Genomic DNA, 18,487 nt, shown 5'->3' with positions numbered 1-18,487 from the left:
AACAGAAGTTGAATATAAAACATGCAAGTGCTATGGGGATACTGCAGTCAAATGAGAAGAGAACCTCCAGGAAAAAAAAAAAGTTGGGGGCGGGGGAGAAGACATTCTAGAGAGGCTAGAATTTTATGATGAAAAACTCTTTACCTATCATGGTTATCTGCACTGAGTCTTTACCAGCAGCAACTATAACTTAGTCCAAAATGCATTTGAGAACATTATAGTCTAGCATCATGCTTCTATTATGTCCCCATTCATGAAAAGTATACTTACAAAACTTACAAGACATCTGAGGACATAATATTTGAGGAAATAATACCGGCAAAGAGAAGCCATCATCTGATTTGATTCTAGTTCAAGTTCATACCATTGTAAGTCACATCTGTCTGATGACCTGATTGTTAGCATATAAAGAGCAAACAGGCAGCTCCATCTCTAAAAATCAAGACACACTGATGGCACTGTTCTCATCAGTCCTTATTTAAAAAAAAAAAAAAAAAGATTACTGCGCTCTTCTGTGCCAAGATGCCTCCAAACAATGACTGAAGCACATTCTTTAGGCAACAGGAAAAGCCTGCACTATTTGGAAAGGTAATCAACAAAATGTATTACCTGTATTTATTAGCTGGCTCGCAACTAATTGGAAGCAGTTTGTCCAGTTTGCAGGTTACATTGCAGAGAGGAAAGACGACACAGCTAGCTTTGCAAGAAGCTGAACAGGAGGCTCTAGAAGGGTTCTCCACTTGGGCACACTACCATACGACAATGGCCTGGACTGCTCCTGTGGCCAATTTTGATTCAATGGAACAGGACCATTGCCCAACATATTCCCACAGTTGGAAAGGGCAAGGAAGGGGCAGATTTTGGGATACCAGATTAGCACTAGCTACACTGGATCTTGGTCAGGTTACATGAAGAACCACTTAAGATGTCTGGACAGTGTATCTGCACAACCTCAGCTTTTTTACTAACAAGTACTTCTGCTTCCACTAGCCCACACACAACTGAGAGATTACTTTTCAGCAATTTGATATTGCTTAATTTCAGATGTTATTTCCATAAACAGGTATTTCAGACCTGTCACAACAACGATACAATTTAAAAAAAAAAAAAAAAAAGGCACTTTTTTTCCCCCCTCCATTCCGAATTTTCTCTAGTTTTTGGGGAAAAAAAAGTAGGGGGAAATTAGCAAATTGAACAAGGTGACATTACTACAGTAAAAGGACAAGTAGCAATTTTTTTGCCCACAATCAGAACAAAAACATCCCATTTGTAGACTTGAACTGCCAACGGGATAGAATTGCAACAGTAATTCTCTAAAAATATCTTAGAGTGCATATTAAAACATACAGAACTACGTGAAGTAGGCACTAGACTTTTAACCCAGAGATAACATTTAACAATGTGAAATTCACTAACAAAAGTAAGAATATAAATAAGTAACACCACCAGAACCAAAAGCTAGAAGTGAAAGCTTTGGTTTTATTAACAGGATTGCAAGGAGAACTACCAATGTGTATAAAATTAGAACAGAATCAAAACCAAAGCAAAAGAATTGCAAAAGAACTGGATTTCATGCATTTCCATGGAATTAAAAAGCCTGTTTTCATGACTTAAAAAAACCCAACTGTGTAGACAATAAGGGCTCAAACCACAAGCCAGCTTACACACGAACCAAGTACACAGAATGGCAGCTTGCCTAAAGTCATGAAAACCCAATTTGCTTATTTTCAGGTCTGATACTGTTGTTCTCGCTTACCTCAGTGAGCTCCTTTAGCGTATCTCTTGATGACTTCTGATTGGCTTTGTCATCTTTCTTTTGAGACAACAAAGGCATCAGGCTTGGTGGTAAAGGAACACCAGACTTAGCACACATGGCGGCTGCATTAGCTTTGGCTATTTCAAGTAGCTGGGCCTTGTCTAAAAAAAAAAGATTTTTTTTAAATAAGAAAAATTATTTTTACAGATTCTTGTTTTAGTAAGAAATAAGCATTTCTGGCGGACTAAACAAAGTATGAAGGTAAAATCTTGCGTTTTCTCTACACTGTGCGTTTTTATCTTCTGTGAAAATAACTAAAATGGTACTTAGTTGCTCTTGACTTTAAATTTGATCTACCCAACAGACAAGTGAAATTGCAAATTTTTCACAGAGCACGGGAGTCCAAATTACAGCACTCAAAATCCTCCAAACCACAGATGTTCTGATGCCTATTTTACTTCACTGATTCATTCTAGTTTTGGAAATACTGGGTCATTTCTACACAGCATAAATTCCAAGTTTACTTCCTAGCTATCTCTGAAAAGCATTCAAAGGTCTTGAGGAAGTCCCCTCAAGTCCCCCAGTACGTACCCTGAAAGCTACTGAAAGCCTAAACCAACAAACAGAAAAACATAGGCATTGAATAAAATGTGCACTTGCATAAAATACAATTACACGCAAAACTGTTAAAAAAAACAGTATTTTGCTTTATTAAGGAAAAAAGCACATGTGGCCCTATCACAGAAATAGGGAATGAAAATAAAATACATCTTATCTGATCTGCCAGTTTGCAAATAAATGAGTTAGCACTATCTCTGCAAGCATATAGCTTTACAAAAATCCTAAAAGGACAACATTCCTTTACTTCTAAAGCAATAAAAGTATATAGATACAGACTTGCTGCATAATCAAAGCATGAAGGCAGATTCAAGGATGCTCATTAATTCTCATGTTCTGTACAAAAATACGTCTTTGGTAGAGGGGCTTCCATGGTAAATTTATGAGACAGGACTAAAAGGATCAGAACCCGAGGTCCACAAAAGGAAGCTTCCTCACACACTGTACAAGAGCCCGTCTCTCAAAATTAAAACCTTCTTTCTCCTTATGTAACTTACTACCTAAGGAAACTACAAGGCCTCCCTTCCTCCAGTCACAGAGAAAAGATGCAGTTCATTAGGATTTGTTATTTTCCAATCAGCTGGGTCTGGGAATATTTTCAGAAACGAGACTCCCTTCCCATTAAGTTTTTACTATGGCAAAGAGGCAAGACAGACTGATGGAAACAGATAAACAAGGATTACAGCTGACAACAGAGCTAAGAACTCTCCAATTCGCACTTACTTTCAAATGTTCTTTCATGCCCGATTTGTTCTCAGGGAAACTAGAAATTCCCAAGTTCCTTACAGAGTACTTGGCCTTTACTATTACAATGAACAGTGTTCCTCAAGACTGCAACGTACTACCTTTGTATAAAAGCTCTATACCCAAGATATAACCTGCTCTAAATACACTTTAATCCAAGTGGTAAGCACTGATTCAGCTCCAACATAAAAGTTCCTATTGGAAGTCACTGCCTAAAAGTAATGCAACAAAACGACTTCCAAGAAATCCCTTGTGAATGCTACAGAGATATGTTGAAATAAGACTCTGTAAATGACTTAGTATCACCTAACCATGGAACTACTGAAAATAAAATTATCACTCACCCAAGTCTGTAAGACGTTTAGGTGACCTGCTTGAAAATCGTTCCGATGACCTCGACCTACGACGATCAGGTGATCTGCTGTATCTTCTTCTCCCTGAAGATCTTGATCGCCGTAGTCGAATTGGTGACCTACTAGAGCTCCGTCTTCTTCCTCTTGACCTTGATCGTCTTTGACGAATAGGTGTTCGACTCCTGCTCCGTAATCTGAGTGATATTCTACGATCTCTTGAATCTGATCTTCTTCTTCTTCTGTCAGTAGATCTTGATCTGTTTCTCTGAGATCTCTTACGCCTGTCTCTTGATAAGGAACGCCGCCTTCTTGATGCTGACCTTGACCTACTCCTCCTCCTGTGCCTTGAACGTGACAACGAGCTAGACCGAGAGCGACGATTAGATTTTGATCTTGATGCTCTTCTCCGTGTTACTGATCTGGAGCGATTCCGTCTAGAGCGAGATTCTGTATCGTATCTCTGGGATCTGCGCTGAGAAGACCTGGAGCGTCTGCTTCTAGACCTCCGTGAAGATTCTTTGTCTGCCGTTTTTTCAACAGATTTGGATCGACTCCTTTGGCGAGCAGTGGACCTGGAGCGTCTACGTCTAGACCTCCGCGAAGACTCTTTGTCTGCTGCTTTTTCAACAGATGTCGATTGACTCCTTTGGCGAGCAGTGGACCTGGAGCGCCTACGTCTAGACCTCCGTGAAGATTCTTTGTCTGCTGTTTTTTCAATAGATGTGGATCTACTCTTCTGGCGAGCAGCAGACCTAGAACGTCTACGTCTAGATCTTCGTGAAGACTCTTTGTCTGCCGCTTTTTCAACAGATGTGGATCGACTCTTTTGGCGAGTAGGAGATGGTGAGCGTCTGCTTATAGATCTTCGTGAAGACTCTTTGTCAGATATTTTATCAACAGATTTGGATCTAGATTTTTCACGTTCAGAAGACTCAGAACGCCTACTTTCAGCTAAAAAGGAAGAGTCCTGTTCCTCCAGCCTCTCAAGAGGCATGGAATCCTGTTTATCTTCATCTCCCAAAGAGGGCTCCACATCCTCACCCTCTTCACCAGTGGTAGACCTTGACTCATGGTCATCTGACGATGTGGAGTCTCTTCGTTCAGCTGTCAAGGAGGGCTCCACATCATCTATTTCTTCACCAGTGGTAGACCTTGATTCACGTCCATCAGGGGATGTGGAACGTCTGTGTTCAGTTGTCAAAGAGGGTTCCATATCCTCTACTTCTTCACCAGTGGTAGACCTTGACTCATGCTCATCTGATGATGTGGAATCTCTTCGTTCAGCTGTCAAGGAGGGTTCCATATCCTCCACATCTTCACCAGCAGTAGACCTCGACTCATGTTCATCTGAGGATGTGGAGTGTCTACGTTCAGCTGTCAAAGAGAGCTCCTGGTCCTCTGCTTCTTCACCAGTGGTTGACCTTGACTCACGTCCATCAGGAGACATGGAGCGCCTATGTTCAGCTGTCAAAGGTTCCAAATCCTCTATTTCTTCCCCAGTGGTAGACCTTGACTCATGGTCATCAGAGGATGTGGAGTGTCTACGTTCAGCTGTCAAAGAGGGCTCCCTATCTTCTATATCTTCACCAGTGGTAGACCTCGACTCATGCTCATCAGAGGATGTGGAGTCTCTTCGTTCAGCTGTCAAGGAGGGTTCAGCATCCTCTACCTCTTCCCCAGTGGTAGACCTTGACTCATGCTCATCAGAAGACACAGAGCATCTACGTTCCGTTGTCAAAGGCTGCTCCAGATATTCTGCTTCTTCACCAATGCTAGATCTTGACTCATGCTCATCAGGGGACGTGGACCGCCTGTGTTCAGATGTCAAAGAGGGCTCCAGATCATCCATTTCTTCATCTATGGTAGATTTCTGGTCATGGCCCTCAGGAGACACAGATCGTCTATGTTCAGAAGTCAAAGAGGACTCTAGACCCTCTTCCTCCATGGGAGATTTCAGCTCATGACCTTCCTGATATGAGGATGTGGAATGTCTACGTTCAGATATCAAAGAAGGCTCTAGATCCTCTGTTTCTTCACCAGGGCCAGATTTCACACTATAGCCATCAGGGGACATGGAGCATGCACTTTCAGGCATTACAGAAGGCATTGCATCATCCATTTTTTCAACAGGGATGGATTTCAAGTCACTGTCATCAGGGGACATGGAGGCTCTATCATTTAGCATCGAAGGTTCGAGAGCATCTACTTTTCCAACAGCAGGGAATCTCAACTCCTGGCCATCAGGGGATGCTGCACAGTCATTTTCAGGTGTTGGAGAAAGCTCCCGCACATCTGCTTTTTGAACAGCGGTGAATCTTACCTCCTGGTTCTCGAAAGACAAAAGATGGTCATTTTCAGATGTCAAAGAAGAATCCCTATCCTCAGTTTTCTCAGCATGAGTCAATCTTGATTCATACTCTTCAGGGGACAGAGCATGTTCATTTTCAGATGTCAGAGAAGGTTCCTTAGCCTCTACTTTTTCAGCAGGACTAGACTGCAGCTCCTGACCTTCAGGGGACATGGCACATTCACCTTCTGACATCAAAGACAACTCCTGCACCTCTGTTTTTCCAACGACAGTAGACTGCAACTCCTGGCTATCACTGGACATTGAACTTTCACTTTCAGAAGTTTCAGAAGGTTCCTCCATTTCTTCTTTTTCAACAGGACTGGATCTCAAATCATGGCCTTCAGGAGATACATCATACTCATTTTCAGACAGCAAAGAACACTCTTGCACCTCTGTTTTTTCAGTAAGAGCAGAGACCAACTCCTGCCCTTCGGGGGATGCAGCATATTGACTGTCTGATATTAGCGAAGGCTCCTGCACCACTGTTTTTTCAGCAAGGGTAGACTGTAATCCTTGGCCTTCAGGGAAGATGGCATATTCACTGTCAGATGTCAGAGAAGGCTCCTGCACCTCTTTTTCAGCATGGCTGGCTGTCATCTGCTGGCCCTCAGGAGATACAGCATATTCATTTTCAAACATCAGAGAACACTCCTGTACCTCTGTTTTTTCAGCAAGGGAAGATGGCAATTCGTGATCTTCAGAAGACACAGCATATTCACTGTCAGGTACTACAGAAGTCTCCTGCATCTCTACCTTTTCAGGAGAGCTAGATCTCAACTCCTGGCCCTCCCAAGATACAGCATATTCATTTTCAGACGTCAGAGCAGCCTCTTGCACTTCTATCTTTTCAACAGAGGGTGACCGCAACTCCTGGGTCTCAATGGACACTGAACATCTTTCTTCAGACATCTGATAAAGTTCCCGCATCTCTGTTTTTTCAGCAGGGGTTGATGTCAGCTCTGGGCCATCAAGCCCTATTGTGTATTCATTTTCAGACGTTTGAGAAGGCTCCTCTACCTCAACTTTTTCAAAAGGGGTGGATGTCAACTCATGACCATCAGAGGAAACAGAACATCTGCTCGCCAGCATCAGAGGTGGCTCCTGCACCTGTATTTCTTCATCGTAGGCAGATCTCAACTTGTGGCCATCAGGGGATGCAATGCATTTCAGCTCAGATGACTTTCGCACCTCTACTTTTTCAGCAGGGATAGGTCTCAATTCATGACTATCAGGCAACAGGAAAAGCCCACCTTCAGATGTCAGAGAAGTCACTGAGGTCTGTAGTTTTTCACTAGGTGTGCTTACTGATTCACAAACATCAGCAGACTTGGAGAACCCACTTTCCAGTGGGAGAGGAGGCTTCTGTATCTCAATTTTTTCAACTGCAGTGGATGTCACTTCATAGCCTTCAGGGAAGACAGAACACCTAAGCTCAGATGCCAACGACAGTTCTGCACCTTCTGTTTTCTCAAAGTAATTGTGTTTTGATTTATGGCCATCATGACATACGGAAATTCCACTTTTAGACATCAAGAAAGATCCTGTACCCTCTATTTTTCCAGCAGGCAGGTACCTTGAATCATGCCTTTCAGAAGATTCAGAGCAGTCAATTTCAAGTACTTGTGAAAGTGTCGGACCATCTAAATCTTTGTCAACAGATGATCTGGACTCATGAGCTTCAGAAGACTTGCAGCTCTGTCCTGCAGTTGTCAGTACAACTTCCTGCATTTTTTCAAAAGATGATGCTGAAATTATGTCATCCGAGAGCTCAACAGGACCACACCCGGATGTCAGGGAAGCATCTGGAGCCTTGACTTTTTCAACAGATAAAGATCTTTGTTCATTTCCATCAGGTGACTTGAAGGACCCACCTTCAGGTATCAATGGAAGCTCCTCTATTTGTGTAGCAAAGCTGGATCCCAATTCATGTTCATCAGGAGACCTGAAGCATCCACTGTCACAAGCCAGAGAAGGCTCCTGCATCTGGCCCTTTTCAACAGGCAAGGAGGCTGACTCACAGGCATCAGGGAATGCAGAGCATGTAACTTCAGGTGCTAGAAAAGACTTCTGAGTCTCTACTGTTTCACAAGATAGTGACCTTGACTCAGGGCTGTCAGCCAACTTGGAAGACTCACTTTCAGGTACTTGCAGAAACTTCTGAAGCTCTGTTTTTTCAACGGGGATATGTCTCAATTCATGACCATCAGGCAAGTCAGAGAGGACGCTTTCAGACACCAGAGAAGAGCCCTGAACCTCCATTCTTCCGGAGGATGAGGAGATTGTCTTGTAATCATCAGAAGATACAGAGCATCCACTTTCAAGTGTCAGAAGAGGCTCTGGACCCTCTATTTCTTTGAGAGAGGTAAATCTCAACTCATCTTCACGGGGTGCAGAGAGCTGAAATTCTGTTACCGAAGAAGTTTCTGGATCTCCCCTTCTTTCGACAGATGAGGATGTTGACTTGGATGTGGAGTATGTAAGTTCAGGTAGTGATGAAGACTCCAGTGCCACTGCTTTGTCAGCTGATCCATCTTCTGATGTCATAGAAAGCTCTGAAACCTGTGTTTTTTCCACAGGCATGGATCTCAATTCTTGGTCATCTGGGGTTTTGGAGCTATCAAATTCAGACATCACAGAGGGCTGCAGACCTGCTGTTTTTTCAATAGACAAGGAGCTTTCCTCAAGAGTACCAAAAGTTTTGGAAAATCCACCTTCAGATGCTGGCGGCAGCTCTGGGCCGTTTATTCTTTCAACAGACAAAGCTACTGACATGGGACCATTAGAGGATTTGGAAGAGCTGCCTTCACTTGCAAAAGAAGATTCAGGAACTTCAGCTTTTTCAAGGCATTTGGTTGACTCCTGAAGTTCAGAAGACTCCACACGCTTGCTACTGCACTTTACTGAGGATAACTTACTCTCTCTTTTTTCTATAGATTTGGACCTTGACTTAACACTATCAGAGGACTTGGAACGTTTCCGTTTGGATTTTTTTGAAGATTCCTTGCGCTTTTTTTCAACAGACCTAGACCTAGACTTGTAACGTTCAGAAGATTTTGAGCGGCGACGCTTAGATTTTCGTGAAGACTCCTTCTTTTTTTCCACTGATTTGGATCTAGACTTGTAACGGTCAGAGGACTTTGAGCGCTGACGTTTAGACTTCCGTGACGATTGCTTTCGATCTCTTTTTTCTACTGATCTGGATCTAGACTTGTAACGGTCAGAGGACTTTGAGCGCTGACGTTTAGACCTCCGCAGAGATGCCTTCCGACCTCTCTTCTCAACAGATCTTGACCTAGATTTCGAACGATCAGAGGAACCGGACCCTCTGTGTCTGAACCTCCACGAGTATTCTTTGCCCCCTCTCTTTTCTGAAGACCTGGATCTAGATTTAGAACGATCAGAGGACCTGGAACGCCTGCGGCGGGATCTCCAGGAGGACAACCTGCTCCCCCTCTTTTCCACTGACCGTGATTTAGACCTGTAGTGGTCAGATGATCTGGAACGTCTGCGCCCAGACCTTCGGGAGGACAGTCGCTTTTCCACTGACCTGGACTTAGACCTGTAGCGGTCAGATGATCTGGAACGTCTGCGCCCAGATCTTCGAGACGACAGTCGCTTTTCCACTGACCTGGACTTAGACCTGTAGCGGTCAGAAGACCTGGAACGTCTGCGCCCAGACCTTCGGGAGGACAGTCGCTTTTCCACTGACCTGGACTTAGACCTGTAGCGGTCAGAAGACCTGGAACGTCTGCGCCCAGACCTTCGGGAGGACAGTCGCTTTTCCACTGACCTGGACTTAGACCTGTAGCGGTCAGAAGACCTGGAACGTCTTCGTCTGGACCTTCGGGAGGACAGTCGCTTTTCCACTGACCTGGATTTAGACCTGTAGTGGTCAGACGACCTGGAACGTCTACGTCTGGACCTCCCAGAGGACAATCTGCTCCCTCTCTTTTCTGCTGATCTGGATTTAGACCTGTAATGGTCAGACGACCTGGAACGTCTGCGCCTGGACCTCCGGGAAGACACTCTTCTCTCTCTCTTTTCCACAGATCGGGATCTAGATTTGGAATGCTTTTTTCTGGAATCTGAATAGTTTCTGCTCCTAGAACGTGCTCTCTTAGAGGTCAAACGCCTGGAAGTAGAGCGTGACCTTGATTTTTTCTTCCGCTTCCTAGACCTGGACTGAGACTTGGAGCGACTCCTTTTTTGTTTCTTTGCATCATGTTTTTTATCACTGCTTCTATGGCTACTTTTTTCAATAACTTTCTCAAGTCTCATCAGGGTCTCCCTCATTCGTGCCGCCACATCAGGTTGCACATCAGATGTTTCTGAATCTCTTTTCTCTGACTCCTGTTCTGGAGTTGCTTCTTTGACAGCCTCAGCCTGTGGAATGACTTCTGACTGGCTTGCCTCTGCCACAAGTACTGGAACTTCTTCTGTAACAGTCTCAGGTACTGGCGCTGCTTCCAAATCTTTTGTCTCTGCCTCCAACTCCACAGCTGCTTCTGCATCTTTCAGCTCTACAGTAGTCTCAGGAAGAGGAGCTGTTTCCAAATCTTTTGTTTCTGCCACGTGAGCTGGAGCTGCTTCCAACTGTTTTGCGTCTCTGATTATTTCAGATTCAGGAGTCTCTGCTGAATCTTTTTCATCTGCTGCATGTGAAGAACTAAAAACTGTTTCTGCTATTAAAGGCTCAGATGCTTGAGTTTGCTCTGCATCTTTCTTCTCAACCAGTATCTCGCATTCCTGAGCTTGACCTGGAGCTCTCACATCCTCCATTTGTTGACCCTGCACCCCTTCTGGATATTGTACTTCTGCTGACACTTCATGTTCCAGTGCTGTTTCCAGATCTTTCATGTCCCCTGGTTTTGGAATTGCTTCAGAAGTTTTAATTTCAGCAGCACTCAAGATTTCTGGAGCCTCTTCTGTACTCTTCCATTCTGCAGCAGGTTTTGCTTCTAGAACTGCTTGCAAATGTTCTTGCTTTTCAGTGTGCAAAGATTCTGAAACAGCTTCTGAAGCAACTTCTAAAACATTCATTGTCCCCACATTTCCAGACTTCTGGGAAGTTTCCAAACCTTGGATATCCATGTGTACCTCAGGTTCTTCAACTGTTTCAGACCCTTTCACCTCTACTGTTGCAGACTCTTTCATACTTTCCAACAGCCCCACTTCTCTAGCTTCTGATGCTGGCTCCAAATATTTTGCTTTCACTGCTTTCTCCATTTCTGAAGCTTCTTCCAAATCTTTTACATTGATAAGCAAGGGCTCATTTTTTTTTGTGCTTGTCTTCCTTGTTGCAATTATATATTCTACAGTAGGTCCCTGAGTTCTCACATCTGTCAAAGTCTTAGATTCCAAAGCTCCTTTCGAGTTTCTCACTTCTGACACTATTTCTGATGACACAGTTTTTTCTTCCACTCTGGGCAAAGACTCTAATACTGCTTCTGAATGACCTACTATTTGTTCCTGTACAGATTTTGAACTTGTTTCTAAGGTTTGCACCGTCACTGTTTGCATGGATTCTAGTATTGCTTCTTTGCTCCTTGCCTTTGCTTTGTTTGGATCTTCTGGAGCAACTTCAGAATGCCTCATTTCTCTAACCACCTCAGATGCCAATGTCCTTCCCAAACCTTGCATTAGTGTCCTTGTTTCAGATCCCACAACCATTTCCAAATTTTTCATCTGCGTTAAGTGTGAAGCTTTTGATCTCGCTTCCACATCCTTTACCTGCGTAACTGCCTCAACTTCTGACAAGTTATCTAAACCTCTCACTTCTACACTGGCAGAACTCATGGCTAGTTCAGAATCCTTTATCTCCCCTACCACCTCAGTTTGTGAAGTTCTTGTATGTGTCATAACCTGAGACTGTGAAATGATGGAACTCTCTGTTTTGCTTGCACCAAGAGGTGCTGCAACTGTTTCTGCATGTTTTGGTTCTCTCTCTGCTGTGGTTTTCAAATGCATCGTTCCTGCTAACGCCTCAGACTCTCTAACTGGTTCCATGCTGACACACGCAACCACAGACTCAGGAGTCCCTTCTGACCTTTCTTCTATGGCAAGAAGTCCTGGACTTGCTTCCAAGCCTTTGCTACCCATTTTGGCTTCAGAACACACATTTTCTCCTAAGCCCCTTGCCACTGCATGGGTTCCAGGCTGCAAGACTACTTCCAAAGCTGGTATCTTTGCCATACCTACAGATGCTGGATCTCCTAAATCTCTCACACCTTTCATGTGCAGGTGTGATACAGATGTCTTCAATTCTGTCCCAGCTGTGTCACGGTCTGCTTCTGAATCTTTCCTTTCTGTCTCTGCTACAGGTCCTATAGTTGTTTCCAAACTTCCCACTGGTCTTACAGATCTGACTTTCATAGCTAGGAGACCTGTATCTGAGCCTGCTTCTACTCCTGCCATACTATCTAGATTTATTTCTGAACCTTTTGACACTACTGTTGAATCTAGTGTTGCTGCTAAACCTCTGGCCAGAGTCCCACAATGCACAGCTTCTTCTGAAGCTTTCACACCTTCTATTTGCAAAGACAGTGAAGTTGTTTTCAAAGTTTTTGCTTCCACCACAGCCACTGGTCTTAGGACTCCTCCTGGACTTTTCATGTCTTCTTTCTGCAAAGACAGGGGAGTTGCTTCCAAACCTCTCACATTTGATTCACTCTCAGATCTTGATTCTCTCAGCTCCTCTGGTTGTCTCAGTAATGAAGTACCTTCTGAATCTTTTGTCTCTGTTACAGCTACAGGCTTGAAAGTAGATACTGAAATTTTTGAAGCATTAGTATTTTCCAGTTGCAGAGTAGCTTGACTTGTTTCTCCATCTTTTACTCCTGTTGGTGCTGCAACTTCCATGGTTGCTCGTGGACCCTTAAAACCCTCCACCATCTGGCTTTCTGGAGTTGTTCGGGGAACGAAAGTCTGCACAACTGCTACGGGTTCTAAAGCTGCTCTTAAACCTTTTGCCTCTGCAACCACATTCACATCTGTCAATTCTGCCAGAAGTGCAGATTCACGGGTTCTATCCACACTTCTTGTTTCTGTCAAGACTTTATGTTGTAGGAACACTCCTGATGCATTCAGCATTGTTGCAGGATCAGTGGTACCTTCTGTATCTTTGACTACTTCAACTTGCAGACATTCTCGAGCTGCTTTGACATTTTTTGCTGTAACACCCACAGGTTCCATGATTGTTTCCAAAGTTTTGGGCTTTACTGCAGCAATTGGCTGCAGAGTTTCTTCCAAAGCTTTCACATTTTCCACATGCACAGAGCTTCCAGCTGGTTCAATATCCTTCACTTCTGTAACAGTTCCTGGTCCCAGAGGTATTTTGGCACTTTTTATTTCCACTTGGGTCACAGCAGTCGCTGCAGATATTTTAAAAGGATGTTGCACAGATACATCTGCCTTCAAGAGATTTGAACCCTCTGTGGGGCTGCACTGCATCACTTTCAAATTATCAGATATAACTGAGGGCTTCAGGGCTGGCTCTAAAGTTCTGCTCACACCCCCTAATTCCAAAGTTCTTTCCACATTTCCCATATGCAGAGATTTTTCAGTTGCTTCTGGAATTTTCACTTCTTCCATGGCCACAGACATGTGAGCTACCTTCACAGTATTCAGATCTGCCTGGTTTGCAGATTTAGGAATTGTTGTCACATCACTTGCCAAGGACACAGATTCTGAAGTTGCTTCTAGCTCTTTTGCTCGCCCCTGCGCCACAGATTGTAAAGATGCTTCTGAATATTTCAACACCTCCATGGTCTCAGACTCAAGAGCTGTATCCAAAGCTTTTACTTCCCCAGTGCCTTTAGATTTCAGAATAACTTCTGAACCTTTTAGTACTTCTGTTACCTCTGAAGCTAGAGTTGCTGCTGAATCTTTCTGAATTTCAGATTTACTGGCAACTCCAGATGGGATGTTAGACAAAGTATCATTTCCAGTATCAACAAGAACACCCTTTTCACTTGCATTAATAGCTATAGGATAAATATTTTCATGAGACTGTTTAATTTGTTCTTCTCTAGTGCAAATTTCAGTTTGAGCTATACTAGCATTTTCTTGGATATCAGATTGGCTGCCTTCTAAAGTAAATGGAGGATTTGTTGCACACAAAGTCCCCTTCTCACTTCCAAGATTTTCTGCAGATTGCTGAGAATCAGTTCTTGAATGAGAAACAAGTCCTAAAGCTTGTCTATCAAGCTCCTCACTTGCTTTTAAGCACAGTTCTTCTGGCTGCACATGGACAGCCAGACCTGCATCTCCACATCCCACATGCTGTACACTCAATTTGGAGCTTGATTTCTCTGCTATCAAGTGAGAAGCAGGCTGCAAGTCTGCATGTTCTCCATGACGTGTACTCAACTTTGACTCCTTTGGCTGCTTTTTATGCTTTTTCTCTTTCTTCCTTTTCTTCTTCTTTTTCTTCTTCTTCTTGCTTTTGTGTTTCTTGTTCTTCTTTGATTTTTTCCTAGGAATTTCATCTTCAGCAGTAGAGCTTCTTTTTGTAGACTGAGTACTATTTTTCACAGTATTTTTGTCTACATCTAGAAAAAAATGATATTTTCCTTGTAAATGTTATTAAAACTACATTTTAAAAATTCTTTTAGACTACTGACCAAGTACATGGACAGAGGTACAAAAAATTTAAACTTGAAACCCATGCCTTCTTCACTAAACTACCATACACAAATAGTACACACTCCCTTTTGAGCCCTCTTACCCTTCCTCTCAGGGGTCACTTTAAGTAAAAAGAACTAATTCTTCTGTCAAAAAGTTAACCAAATCTTCTTGGTCAGCAACACAGTTCCAGTGAGAACATAACTCCTTCCAAGAAGTAGTTGAATATACTTCCACCTATATGCAACTGGGCAGTGCATTCTTCCAGGAGGCTGGAGATGTACTTTTAAACTACACCAAGCTGCACAAGGAAGTGAAACAAGAACTCCCATTTTCCAGACAAATTATCTAAGTGATGGTATGCTTACTGTATAAAATGTGGCCAACGCATTATCCTCTACTATGCTTTAACTTGTGAGTGAGCCCAATATTACTAGTGTGTTAGAAATTATCTGAGTGTATTTACTGATTAAGTTCCTCACTGACTAAGTTCTTCAAACAAATTTGGGGAAACAGCATCTACTTCCCCAATCCCAAACAAGCTTTAAGGCATTGCAGGCAACCAGCTGCTCAGACTGGACTGCAGTTGCCACAAGCAACTGCAAACCTGCAAGTACCTAATAGAGCTTTTGCTTCAAATGGGAAAGTAACTAATAAATTCAGGTGACTGCAGGGACAAGCAATCACTGAGGGGGAAAAGAAAAAGAGGAAGACTGACGTTTCCATCACCTTCTTTTAATTCTATACCTCATTTCCCTACCCTTCTTTGGATCTTCTATTAAAGGCAACTTGTTATAATTTCTGTTAAATATAAGCTATATATTCAAGTCTGCTTACGTGTGATCTTCAATGATTATATTTATACTTGCCAGTGCAGGAATATGGATTCTCAATTATAATATGGCTGTGATTACAAAGCATACTCTTTCAAGTGAACAATGCAAAATCATTCAAAAACTGTTGGTAATTGCAATACTATTAAATGAACGTGACTTAAGATTCCATAAACAAGTATCTCAGATAGTTTTAAGCACACACATTTTTACAGAATAAACAGCTTAACAAAAAAAATAGTGTTTCCACCAACATTGTTGTGAATGCAATGAAAGAGGACAATGAAGCAGAGTCAAATGACCTTTCCTAACAGCATTTTCAGATAATCTGTTGTCCAACAGCAACATTAACTCCTTTCCAGATATGAACAGTGGGAACATTTACCATAAGTTAAGTTTATTAACTTCCAGGTTAATAGGTCTCACTTATTTATTACCATGTTAGCTTGCCTCATTCTTCCACGACAGAAGAACAAAAATACAATTAAAAAAAAACAAACCACACCAAAAAAACCCCCACACAAACACTAGTTGCCAGCCTAAAGTGCTGCTTGTACAGCATAAGTGAAAGACTGTTGAAAATGCTCAAGGTAAACAAGCCACTGTGCATAAAAGAAAGAAAAAGCAATTCCAAAACCTTGCAAATAGAATCTCTGAAATAAACAATTTTCTACACTGCTGCTTAAAAAAAAAAAAAAAAAAAAAACCCCCACACTCTGGAACTATACTTACCAAGTACATAGCAGTCACCTATGTTTCAACTCAAAAAAATTAGAAATGCCGTAATTAGAGCCTTCATCTCTCTGACACTCCCGATTCAGAAATTTTACAGAAAAGCCTAGTCCCACAAAAAGGGATATTCATATGCAACTTTTTGGCATAATAAATCCAGTAATTTAGTGAAGTTACGAGATTGCTACCTAAAAATTTCTTAACCTTTGGAAGATTGCAAGCTAGATATCTACATTTTTAAGATAAGTGCACTATTCATTTTAAAACAACAAAGCATCTTACTGTGACAGAACAATTAATCATACAGTTCTGAATTCTAATAAATGATTTTTAGAAATAATCTTGCAAACACACCCAGAACAACAAAACAAACAATGCTTCTATCTATCAGTACCAGCTTTGTTAGTAAGAACTACTCATTGAGACCCTGAAGTAGGTATATACAAAATAAAGCACAATTTTATATATATATATATGGATATTATTTATAAGTTTTAGCACTATTGTAATGGAGAGAAAAGAAAATTAACTTTTTCGCACACTAAGTAATGCTTTCATATAATAACCAGCTTCAATTTTTAAATTACTTATTTCTCTGTCCATCTATGGTTGTAAATCACAGTAGACAAAATACTTAACAAACATTACAATAAACATACAACTTGTCAGATGAAGCTCAGTGAGAGGAGCAGTACTGAAAAGTACTTTTTCATCTCTGTAAAACTGATTCAATTTTAAGCACTATGACAACCTTCTTAAACAAGAACATATTTGCCAAATGTGTTTTCATTTACCTGATTTGCACTGCAGCTCTGTATCAAGGGCTCCAGAGAGCACTTCCTCTATTTTCTGTACTATCTGATCATTCTGTCGACTCCCAGCACCAGCAACAGTGTCATCTGAAGGGTTGGCTTGCTCAGCTGGGATTGTGTCACCATTGGGCTGGCCTTCTACCTTTCCACTAACCAAAAAAAATATCAACATAATACAAGCAATTTTGAGCCTTTTTTGACCTTTTTTTTTTTTTAATTCATAAGCGTTTATTATACTCAACCCTTCGAAACAGTATTTTAGCCTCCTGAAGAAGCCATGCTTTTAGTGGAACATCTACCTTTTGATTAACTTTCACTTATTCACAACAGAACACGTTGTGACAACTGAGTATTAGGCACAAGGGAGGAAAACCACGTTCTCGAATGTGCCACAGTCCCCATGCTTTATGTAAGAACCTGTATAGGCTCCCCTCACAAAATAAGCACCCATCACTCACTCTTCTCCAGCAGATTTTGCTTATTTTGCGAGGTAAGGCTGGGGAAAACTAAGCGAGCTTAAACGTAGTAAGACAAATCGCACAGACGCTCGCCCCTTCCCCTCCTGCCCCGACACAAGAGACCAACAGCGAAAGCCCATGAGTGAAAACGGGTGCGCGTTCGCCAGGAGACAACGCGTGCGTGCGTCCGCCCGCCCCTCCCCCGCCCCCCGCCGTGTTTTCGGTCAAGGCGCTCGCAAGGGCGCGAGCCCCCGGGCCCCGCCATGTTGACGCCGAAACGACCCGCAAGAGGCCTAGGCCCCGGCCCGTCTCCCTCCGTCCCGAGGCGGGGCCCGCGCACCTCCCCCCTCCAGCACACCCCTCCTCTCCCCGCGCGCTAGGCCTCGGCGCGAGCGCGGCTGCGTCGCCTCCCCCGCCGGCCCAGGCAGGCTCGTTACCCGCTGTGCTGCTGCTGCTGCTCTTCCTGGATCTCCCGGAATTTGCTAACCACAAAGGACCGAAAGATCTGCTCGATATTAGTCGCCATGACAGCCGTACCGCAACGGGCCCCCCCTCCGCGCTCCGCTTTCCTTCCTGCTGAGACGCGAGGCCTCCAATATCCCACAAGGCACCGCCGCAACTAGAGGCCGAGGGCCCTTGCTGACGTGCTCGCTTAGATGCCCTCTCGCGATTGGCTGCCCTCTAACGGATGACGTCGCGGAGGGAGGGGAGGGGGAGCACAGCCCGGGCCTCCGGACGGCCGCTCTAGCGCTGAGCAAAAGCCATAGAGCGCCAGCCCCGTCTGGCTTCCGGGGGGCAGTCTCGTGTCTCGGAGGAGTTCGCCGCTCCCCCCTCCCCCCCGCAGGAGCGCGCCGCGCCGCCATGTTGTTGCACTCACCCCCACCCCCCCGCCCGCGCGCCCACGAGCAGGCGGCGGCGCGCATCCCGGCGACCCCCCCCCCGCTCTCCCCTTCCCCCATCCAGCGAGAGGCGAAGCCCCGGCGGGGCGCCCTGCCCCCCCCCCAACGGATGAAACCGTTAACTGCCGTTCTGCCCCCACACCGGCGTCACCCCCCCCCCCCCCCGTTCTCGGCCCCTCTCGCGCCCCGTACACCGAAAAAGCTGCGCCTGAGCCTCCGAGAGACCGGGGAGGGGAGGAAAAGAAGGGGAAGTCGGTGGAGGGCACCATGGTGGCCGGTGACCGCCGGTCCCTGCGGCCCTGTCCCCGTC

At 43.9% G+C, this 18,487-nt stretch overlaps 1 protein-coding gene across 5 annotated transcripts in view; it reads right to left on the bottom strand.

Moving 5' to 3' along the window:
- SON (SON DNA and RNA binding protein) overlaps positions 1 to 18,487 on the bottom strand; it is a 44,171-nt gene that overhangs the window by 25,244 nt on the left and 440 nt on the right. For 4 of the 5 annotated variants that reach the window (XR_012039624.1, XR_012039625.1, XM_072845820.1 and 1 more), the window contains exons 2-4: positions 16,803 to 16,969; positions 3,463 to 14,370; positions 1,757 to 1,917 (exon numbers count right to left, since the gene is read on the bottom strand). Coding sequence is in view for 3 of the 5 variants with exons in the window: in XM_072845820.1 (XP_072701921.1) it covers positions 1,757 to 1,917; positions 3,463 to 14,370; positions 16,803 to 16,969 (11,236 nt within the window). In the remaining 2 variants the exon portion in view is untranslated. Of the gene's footprint in view, positions 1 to 1,756; positions 1,918 to 3,462; positions 14,371 to 16,802; positions 16,970 to 17,715; positions 17,889 to 18,487 lie in introns of those variants that run through there. The other variant, XM_072845811.1, reaches the window with a different exon arrangement.

The sequence above is a fragment of the Ciconia boyciana genome, chromosome 1 (genome assembly GCF_034638445.1).
Source record: "Ciconia boyciana chromosome 1, ASM3463844v1, whole genome shotgun sequence".
NCBI lineage: Eukaryota > Metazoa > Chordata > Aves > Ciconiiformes > Ciconiidae > Ciconia > Ciconia boyciana.
The sequence above is the reverse complement of the archived record's forward strand: the minus strand, read 5'-3'. Positions and strand labels throughout refer to the sequence as shown.